The 9996-nt window shown below is 38.0% G+C and overlaps 1 protein-coding gene across 1 annotated transcript in view; it reads left to right on the forward strand.

Annotated features, from left to right (window-relative positions):
* The window catches only part of CD109 (CD109 molecule), a 148985-nt gene that overhangs the window by 119876 nt on the left and 19113 nt on the right, over window positions 1-9996 (forward strand). The window contains exons 24-26 of the mRNA XM_006835791.1: window positions 6461-6542; window positions 7032-7260; window positions 8411-8581. Of these exons, the coding sequence (XP_006835854.1) occupies window positions 6461-6542; window positions 7032-7260; window positions 8411-8581 (482 nt within the window). The remainder of the gene's footprint in view (window positions 1-6460; window positions 6543-7031; window positions 7261-8410; window positions 8582-9996) is intronic.

Genomic DNA, 9996 nt, shown 5'->3' on the forward strand with positions numbered 1-9996 from the left:
TCCATGCTGGTGATGGTCAAGACTCTTTTGAGAAGATACCTGGATGGGAATGTCTGCAACTTGCAAATGACACCAATTAACATTAGTTGAACACATAGCATGTGGGATGCAGTGTTCTAAGCACCTTACATGTAATGTCTCATTTGTTTTATCCTCATATTTGCAGATAAGGAAACTGAGGCACAGTAGTAAAGTCAACTAGCTTACCAGAGTCACATAGCAAGTAAGATTTGAGCTGGGATTTGGACTCAATATGTGGCCCAAGCCCATGTTCTGAGCATTTATATCTATGAGACAATGAAAAGCTGTGAGGAATTTAAAATAATTTTTAATAATTATTCAATAAGATGTAATAATGCAAATTTGATTTCCTGAAATATTCCATATGCCAGCCAGTCAAAGTTGTAGTCTCAGTTTTGCACTTCTTTGTTAGGGAACCTTAGGAACAAAACAAAACTGTGTGCTTGAGTTTATCTGTCTACAGGATTTGTAGGCTACATGCTATTCCATCAAGTTCATGAGGGTTAGAATGGTGCATACAAAATGACTGGACATTCCTTGTTCAACACTCTCCAATTCCCAAATCCTTTTCTTTTTCTTCCTTCTTTCCTCCTTTCTTCCATCCTTCTTTCCCTCTCTGTTTCCCTCCCTTTGCTCATCCTTTTGAAGGATTGGGTTAAGTGCAAAATAGACACAAGCTGTTGTGCCTTTCTGCTAACTTTTCCACCGTTCAGAATTGAAAAACTCAGTAAAGACACAATTTTGGTGTTAGCCTTTCTTCCCGTTTACCTCATTAGGTAGAGGCTTGTTTATCTTTTATATACTAATAACAACTAAATCCATGTAAGTGCTTTACAATGTTTTCAGCGAATTCTTACAACAGCCTTATGACAGAGGGGTGCTGCTCTATTTCGATTTTACAGGTGAGAAAAATGAGATACAGGGTGGTTCAAAACTTGGCCATCTAATAAGGAGTATAGCTGGGTTTTGAACCCAGGTGGTCTGGCTTTGGGATCCATAGCCTTCTTGTGTTTCCTGAGTTGCTAGAGAATAGGATGGAAGAGAATCAGGAATTAGTCTAAGATGCTTGGGTATGACTAATGAAATGAAATGAAATATTTCACTGAATATTTAAATGAGGCATCTGGAAAAATAGCACGGGAAGAAATGGGCTTCTATAGGGAAGATGATAGTTAAAATTTGGGTTGTTGGGTTAGATTAGCGTGAGCTTGTAATATAGAGTGAATTAATTCAGATAGTACAGGACTCTTTGGATCAGAATGAATTATCTGTCTAATCACTAATGTGATCAGAGGCCTTTATTGTTATTCTTGTTGTTGGTAAGTGCCATCGAGTCGGTTCTGACCATAGCGACCCTGTATAGGGTTCCTGAGGAGTGGCTGGTAAGCTTGAACTGCAGATCCTTCGGTTCAAACTAACTTTGCAGCCCAGCACATTAACCTACAGCGCCACACCAGAATGCTTATATATTAATTAGAATGATGATAAATGGAGTGGGGCTTATCAGGAGGCAGTTTCCCTCAAAGACTCTCTATCCAAGGAAGGTTGAGATGCTTATTGGCTCTATGCTCCCACTGGATGTATTGTGGGTGAGGGAACAAATGGCAATGAGGACCTTAGGCTTTTATAGTATAAACCAGAAGGGAATACTTGTAGGATTGCATGGTAAAGGCTAAAAGGGGGTTAAAGGAAGGGGCTGTTGTTTGGTACACCTGGCCTGGTCACCCAATTACTAGGCTGTTGTTAGGTGTTCACTGCATAGCCATCCTGTGAGCAAGGTGTATAACTAGAGAGAACATCCCTCTACCTCTAACTGTAAGATTAATTTTTCGGGTTAATGATATAATGGGTTAGAAAAAATAAGGGATCAGTGTCCCATTCTTTGGGTTATCTTCTTTCATGTGACCATAGTCATGGAGATGGTGGGGTTGCATGGGGCTGCATGACAGAAGTTACTGTCAGTTCAGAAGAATGAGGAAGCCTTTTCTGACAAGAAGTCTGGGAGAGAGAGACCTAATCCAGGCTTCCTTATCAGAGAATGGCCCATGGCCTCAGTTTAGCTAACCTGAATGGGAATTGTAGAGGTAGACCATCTCCCAATGGAGCTTTAAGGTGTTGAATCCAAGTAGGTGAGCTGGAGTCAGAGTCCAAAGGATGGCAATGACAAAAATTGAAAATGAGAAAAAGGCAAGGAGTTGGAAGTCAGTAACTACTTATTCCATGAGAGGACAAAATCAGAGAGACCAGGGTTTGGAATCAGGGCTGTGTGTCAGCTGCGTTCTGATGTGAGGCAAGAGCTGATGGTATATTCTCCCTGCCTGCAGCCCAGTAGAGGTCCTCAAAATACACTGTTTCATATGGTGAACTAAATTACATTTTAAAAGTAGTGGACAAAAGCTTCTTGGTGTAATGATTTTCATTGTGAAATCAGTGTCTCATTTTAGAGACTATGTTTTTGTTTTTTTTTTTGCTGAAGTCCCTTAAATATACTGTAGTTGTCTGTCTGTATTTTTTTTTTTTAAATTAAAGTGGCTCTGGCATGAGTCACTATATTATTAAAATGTCATTTATGAACAGTGCATTGTTTTACTTAAATCATGTTTGCCCCAGGAAGACTGTAACCTAACCCCAAATTCATGTATTTTGTGCTTTTGGTCAAAACAATAGCTACATAATTGAATGACGTGTCCTTCAATGTCAAAAAGGAAACTAGAACTGTAAATCAAAAACTGTTTTTGATAAGCACTGCAAGTCCCGAGCCTGCTAATTGTAGATTAAAACCACCTGTTTTCCTCAAATATTCACATGCTTGTGGCTCACTATTTCAAGTGAGACTCAGACCAAGTCTAGTTGAGAACATTATGTTTTCTCCATTGAAATAAACACAGGAAAAAATAGTTTTCAGGATTATGTTGCTGCATTTTGTCACCACAAGTATGACTAGAGGCCATAGTGAAGAAGCTTAAAAAAACATCTGGTAAACTTTTCACTTTCCATTCCAAGTCATAGAAAGTGAAGAAGTTGATAATGATTTCTTTTAGTAAAGAAATTTTTTTTTTACCAACTTTTCAACAGAGAAAATGATTGACATAGTCACAGGAGCTGAATTTACTTCTTTTTATTTATATATGATTTTGATATGTTAGGTAAACCAATTCAAATTATGTCCAGAACTTTTCTGTGTGTTTCAGTGAACAGTACTTTAATATTTACTGTGATAAATCATGTAATTCTACACTCATGGACATTTCAAGGAAAATTTGTGACCCAGTAAAGTAAGGAGTCCTGGTGTGGCGCTGTGGGTTAATGCGCTAGACTGCAAAGTCAGTTTGAACTGTAAGGTTGGTGGTTCAAGCTCATCAGTCGCTCCTTGGAAACCCTCTAGAGGGTCGCTGTGGGTCAGAACCAACTCGACAGCATTTAACAGCAACAACAAAAGTATGGATTGTTGTTAAATGGTATCAAGTTGGTTCTGACTTATAGTGACCAAGGGTTTGGATTCTGACTTACAGTGACCAAGGAGTGACTGGTGGGTTTGAACCTTGCAGTTAGCTGTCCAGTGCTTATCCCACAGTGCCACACCAGGACTCCAAAGTATGGGTATCTGGCCCTTTATACGTAGCAGTTCCTGGGTCATTACTTCAATAGCCTCCTAGCTCCTTTTGTACTTCAATTTGCAGCAACTCCTTCTAGTTCTGATTATGCTATTGCTTTCTAGCACAATAGCCATTTATAAAACTATCTACCTAAGGTGATACTCTAACTTTCTAACAAACGTTTGGAGAAAACCATGTTTTGCCTTTCTCACTCATCCTAATAAAAAGTTTCCAAGTTTGGTGACTACTCCAGGACATTGTATTAACTGTACTTGCAGTGGAGTCGTGGTGTGGCGCTGTGGGATAATGCACTGGACTGCAAGATCCATGGTTCCAATTCTCTAGCTGCTACTCAGAAATCCTATACGGGGTCACTATGAGTTTTTTATTGATTTTTTAAATCTTTTAAGTATGTAGAACATCAATTGAAACATTAACTCAGTCGATGGCACTTAACAATAACAATAGCACCAACAATGTCTTTTTCTGTGTATGGACTGGAATTTAGGCCCGATACACTGGGATTATTTGGAGGAAAAGCAACAGTAACTCATGACTGACTTAAAATGAGGAAGGAAACCTCCTCATGGGAGACTCCACGAGTCATATAAATTCTATTCCAGCTTCTGATTGTCGCCTTTGTTTTGGCACGGGAGCTGGTCTAGAGCTTTGGATTCTCAACATTATCTAAACTGGCTTAAGAAATTCACTGCATGACTGGGGATTGCATGTGAGTACTCCCCCTCTTTTGGGCTGGCTGCCCTCGTGGTGCTAGTTGTTGATATTAGTGGGGAATGTTGGAGATCAGCCACCTGAAGGTAATTTCCATAAGCACTGATCTCATCTCCATGATCTCATCTCGCTGACCAATTTTGCTGTGTCTCATACTTGGAACAGCAGTTGTTGATGTGATTGCAGGGACTTGAAAGCACATGGCCCTCTCCTAAAAGATGGTCCTTCTTCTCACAGACATGCCTCTTATAGTGATGGAGGATCCTAAACGTTTTCTTTTAGTCAGGTTGAGTTCAGAATTGAACTTTGGCTTTTTGGTGGCTTTACTCCTGAACTAGAAATTGAGAGAGAATGTCCTGGATTCTTTTTCTAATTTTCTTTGTGAAATTAGAAAATGATTCTGCTTGTCTGTGATCCCTGCTTCCCTCTGAAAAATGAGGAGATCACATGGTGTATTTTTGCATCGTTATCTAAAAACGAAAGTATTTTAAAGTGACTCAGGGCAGTTTTAATGATAATGCTTGAACCAGAAGGTCAGCAGTTTAAACTCACCAGCTGCTCCTCAGAAACCTTATACAGTCAGAACCGACTTGAATGGCACTTAACAACAACAAAAATAATAATGCTTATAATTTTCATTGATTTTTTATCTTTTTAGTATGTAGAATATTAATTGAAATGCTTCCTAAAGTCAAATTATTTTAGTTGTGCATAGGGTCGCTATGAGTCAGTATCAATTTGATGGCACCTGACTACAACAACAATTTAGTTGCTAGAGTATCTGTGTGATGCTAATGGTTAAACTTAAGAGTACTCACTGAGAGGTTGGAGTTTGGACCCACCCACAGGTTTGTACCACAAAGTCGGTGGCTCAGCTCACCAGTCCCTCCTTGGAAACTCTAAACAGGGTTGTTATAGGTCAGAACTGACTTGACGACACTTAACAAAAATAACAGTGTATTGGCTCCATTTGGTCAATCTGCAAATCTTCAACTAAGCTCACTCACCTACTAATAGTTAAAATCCTGTAGTTTTCAGGATGAATTCTTAACTACAACAGCATCATTGATAAAGTCTTAAGTTTGAATTTTTTGTTTGTATCTGCTATGTTTGCTTTTCAGTGATAAATTACTGCTATTTCAACTTCATTTTTAGCATGTTAGTTTGTTGAGATTTCTCAGTCACTGGACTTTGAGACCTATATGCATTGCCTTGCAAATATGAACCATCCACCGTTTACTTCTAAAGCAACTACATCGCTTTACCCCTCCCCAGTTGACTTTATATTGATTTGAAACAGGTGTGGTGAACAGGTCAGCTGGTCTTTTAGTTTTCTTACTTGACTAGGACCAAAAAAATGTTAAAGTCATTGTCTTAGATTATTTAATTATTTCCCTCTATTACTGAAAAAGTATTTCACATATCTGTTTTGGCCTTAAGCTTTAGTTATTCTGCTCTAGATGGTATTTTTCTTAAGTAGCAAACAATTTCAGATAGCTAAAATTATGAAGCCATTGTCGTGAACACTGAGTTAAAGAAACCTTTATTAAGTTTACTTTTGAATGGCTAGAAATGTCTATGCTATAGTATCCTTTTGAATTTATTTATAAATTATAATTTGGGAATATTGCCATTCTTTTTTTTTAAAAAACAAATTCTGCTTGAAAAGTCCTGTAGTATAAGAGGATGAAGACCAGACTGTTAACTTCAAGGCTGGAGGTTCAAATCCATCAATTACTTTTTGGAAACCCTATAAGGGGTCACTATGAGTTGGAACTGACTTGACAGTACATAACAACAACAGCAACACAGTACTCAAATGGAGTTCTGGTGTGGTGCTGTAGGATAAGCAATGGACTGCTAACTGCAAGCTTGGCACTTCAAACCTACCAGCTGCTCCTTGGAAACCTTATACAGAGTTGCTATGAATCAGAAATGACTTGTTGGCACTTAACACCAACAAACAATACTAAAATAGAGAATAATCAATATTAATTGTTGCTTTGATATCTCATTTGTCTCCTCTGCTCTTGTTTCTTCAATATGCAGTCATAAGAAACTTTCATTCCGTTTAAGTTGATGACATTGAATGTCCATTTTTGTGTCTTCAGGTTATCAGAGAGAGCTTCTCTATCAAAGGGAAGATGGCTCTTTCAGTGCTTTTGGGAACGACGACCCTTCTGGGAGCACTTGGTGAGTGTTGTTGCCAACTGAACAAATTCATGCCACAGAATAGGATTTCACTAGGTCAGAATGGTCATGGCATTAACAGACATGTGGACTTGACAGCTGCTTTTCATTTAACTCCTAATCTTGTTTTAAAAGAGATTTCCAACTAAATGTATTTAATCCATGCCTTTGGGTCTGAAAGAAGTAAATAATGCAGTGCTCCTTAGGAAATATGGATGAACAACCTGGGACAGTTTTACTCTCTTGGTGTTTTAAATTCTCAATCTATAAAATAAGTTGATTTCTAATTCCTTCTAAATCTGATTTTTTTTTTTTTTTTTTTGTGATTGAGACAGAGGATGTCTCTTTATGTTGTCTCTTTGCTGTCTTTCTTTCCTTCTTCAGTAATAGTCCATCTTGTGAATCTTCTGATGGGAAAAAGGTGGTGGTGTTTTTTGCTTGCTCTGAGTTATTTGGAAGAGTATAATGTGATCTTTTCCCCTTTTCTCCAAGGTTGTCAGCTTTTGTTTTAAGATGTTTCCTTGAAGCTTCTTCTTACATAGATATTGATCAGAATGTATTACAAAGAACATACACTTGGCTCAAAGGACGTCAGAAATCTAATGGTGAATTTTGGGAACCAGGAAGAGTGATCCATAGTGAGCTTCAAGGTGGCAATAACAGTCCAGTAACACTTACAGCATATATTGTGACTGCTCTACTGGGATATAAGAAATATCAGGTATTTCATCATCATTTTCATAAGTGATAAGTCAAATATGTATCTGGAAACATATTTTTTTTTTTGCATATTTACCTCATATTGGAATCTGAATTTGAACACCCTTTTGCTTTTTGTGTCTACACTCCACAAAGAATAAAAATATCAGCTTACTCCTTCCAAGTAACTAAAAAACTACAAAAGCTTTCTAATATAAATACTTTTGTACTGGTTATTTATAAGTTATTATGTATTTTATCATTGGAAAGGTAAATTTTGAGGGAGAAAGTGAATTGCTTAAAATTTGAAAAAAAATTGTTCTAACAAATTCAGGTTGTGAAGGAGGAATTTTTTTTTTTTTTTAAATTTTGAAAATATCTTGAAACAATGACAGTGTCTGTTAATTTAATACAAAGCATGCCCACATTTTACAAAGCATGTTAAATGAGCATGACTACCTAGATGGGAATGTGTACATGGGACGTGATGATCAAGAATTAATGTTGCTCCAGAGTTCTGCTCTGTCCCAGAGGGCTGCCATGAGTCAGAATAGACTTGGTGGCAATGAGCATTTTCTGGTTCGGTATTACATGCAGAGATATGCTTATTCCCTGAATTTAGAGCTTTAACACTTGGGATCTAAGATAAATATTTTTCTCAAGGTATGTTTTCAGTTCATTTGTGTTCATGATACCCAATTGGAGAAACACTAGCAAAAACTCCACTTCTTAATTCATTTTAAGGAATGGTGTTTCTTACTTATAAAAGCTGAAAAGCAATATTATTTTCAAAACACATGACAGATGTTTAAATGTCAGCAATCATTGTTGGGTCCCATTGCCTAAGATGAGACCAAGTGCTTAATAGACACTGGAATGTTGTTTTGAATGAACTTCTCAATGCACTTTTTATTTAAATATGTGGTAATAGGTTATTTGGGGAGTATGGGGGCACCGTACAATAAGCACTGTACACTTCACAAACTACAAGGTCTGTGGTTTGAGTCCTCCAGCCAGTCCGTGGGAGAAGGTTGAGGCTTTCTGTTCTAACAAAGATTTAAAGCCTTGGAAACCCTATATATGGTTGCTATGAGTTGGAACTCAAAGGCACTTCACAACAACAGCAATAAGTTATTTTGAGTAGTAAAACATGTTTCTTTTTTTCCCTTAAGCCTAATATTGATGTGCAAGATTCTATCAACTTTTTGGAGTCTGAATTCAATAGAGAAATTTCAGACAATTACACTCTAGCTCTTATAACGTATGCACTATCAGCGGTGAGGAGTCCTAAAGCCCCGGAAGCTTTGAATATGCTGACTCAGAGAGCAGAACAAGAAGGTAACGTATGGAGCTGTTGGCTCCTTGTTTTAGATACGTTCTGACTTACCTCAGTTACCCCTGAATTCCTCAATACCACTTCTGGTTTGAAGGCCTTTAATAGTAGCTAAAAGGAGCTCTGGCAGCGTAGTGGTTATGAATCAGACTGCGAACCACAAGGTCAGCAGTTCAAAATTACCAGCTGTTCCGCGGGAGAAAGATGAGGCGTTCTGCTCCTGTAAAGATTTACAGCCTTGGAAACCCTGTACAGGGTCGCTATGAGTTGGAACCGACTCCATGGCACATAACAACAACAATAGTAGCTAAAACCATGGATTCTGGAGAGACTTGGATTCAAATTCTGTTTTTGCTACTTTATGAACTTTAGTTTCCCCAACAGTAAAGTAGGACTATTACCTATTTTAGGGTTGCTGTGAGGACTGAATGGGATAATGTGCAGTGCCTACCATTTAGCAATTGTTCCAAAGCATGAACTAAAATGTTAATTAATTGAAATGCAAATACCTAAAAATGCTTAGTTGTATGGATTATGCATATGATTTTGTTTGTGTGTTTATCTTTTTTAGAAGGTACTGATTTAAGGCTTTAATAGAACAAAGAGTACAGCTGTCATTATAGCCCAGATTATCTCTAAAGTCAGGAATCCAGATTTTGTGTGTGTGTTTGTGTCGTTGTGAGAGAAAGATATAGATGGGCAGAAATAATTTTAGATGATTTCCACTGATTTAAAGAAGGCATAACTGTTGATAATTGTTAACTTGTTCTTGTTAAGTGTCATTGAGTTGGTTCTGACACATAGTGAGCTGACCTTTCTCCTTTGAATTGAACTGCCCAGCAGATACCCTTGGGAGCCACTGTTTTGACTGGATTTTGTTTTTGAAGGCTAAGACAAGTGTATTAATGAAAGTACACTTCTGCAATCATCTACTAGTTACAGAGACATATTTATACATGCTTGTTGTTGTTGTTAGGTGCCATCGAGTTGGTGCCTACTCATAGCAACCTTATTATACACAGCAGAAAGAAACACTGCCCAATCCCGGGCCAAACTCACTAGTGTTGCTACGCTTGAGTCCATCAATGCTGCCACCTGTCCAATCTATCTCATTGGGGATCCTCTTCTCTTTATCTGACCCTCCACCTTACCAAACATGATATCCTTCTCCAGCGACTGGCCCCTCCTGACAATATGTCCAAAGGATGAGAGACGAAGTTTGGCCATCTTGGCCTCCAAGGAGCACTCTGCCTGCACTTCTTCCAAAATGGATCTGTTTGTTCTTTTGGCAGCCCATGGCACTTTCAATAATCTCCTCCAACACCATAACTCAAAAGCATCAATTCTTCTATGATCTTCCTTATTCACTATCCAGCTTTTTACATATGAGGTTATTGAAAAACAAGCTGACATCTTTGTTCTTCA

This window comes from Chrysochloris asiatica, unplaced genomic scaffold (assembly GCF_000296735.1).
Source record: "Chrysochloris asiatica unplaced genomic scaffold, ChrAsi1.0 scaffold00019, whole genome shotgun sequence".
Lineage (NCBI taxonomy): Eukaryota > Metazoa > Chordata > Mammalia > Afrosoricida > Chrysochloridae > Chrysochloris > Chrysochloris asiatica.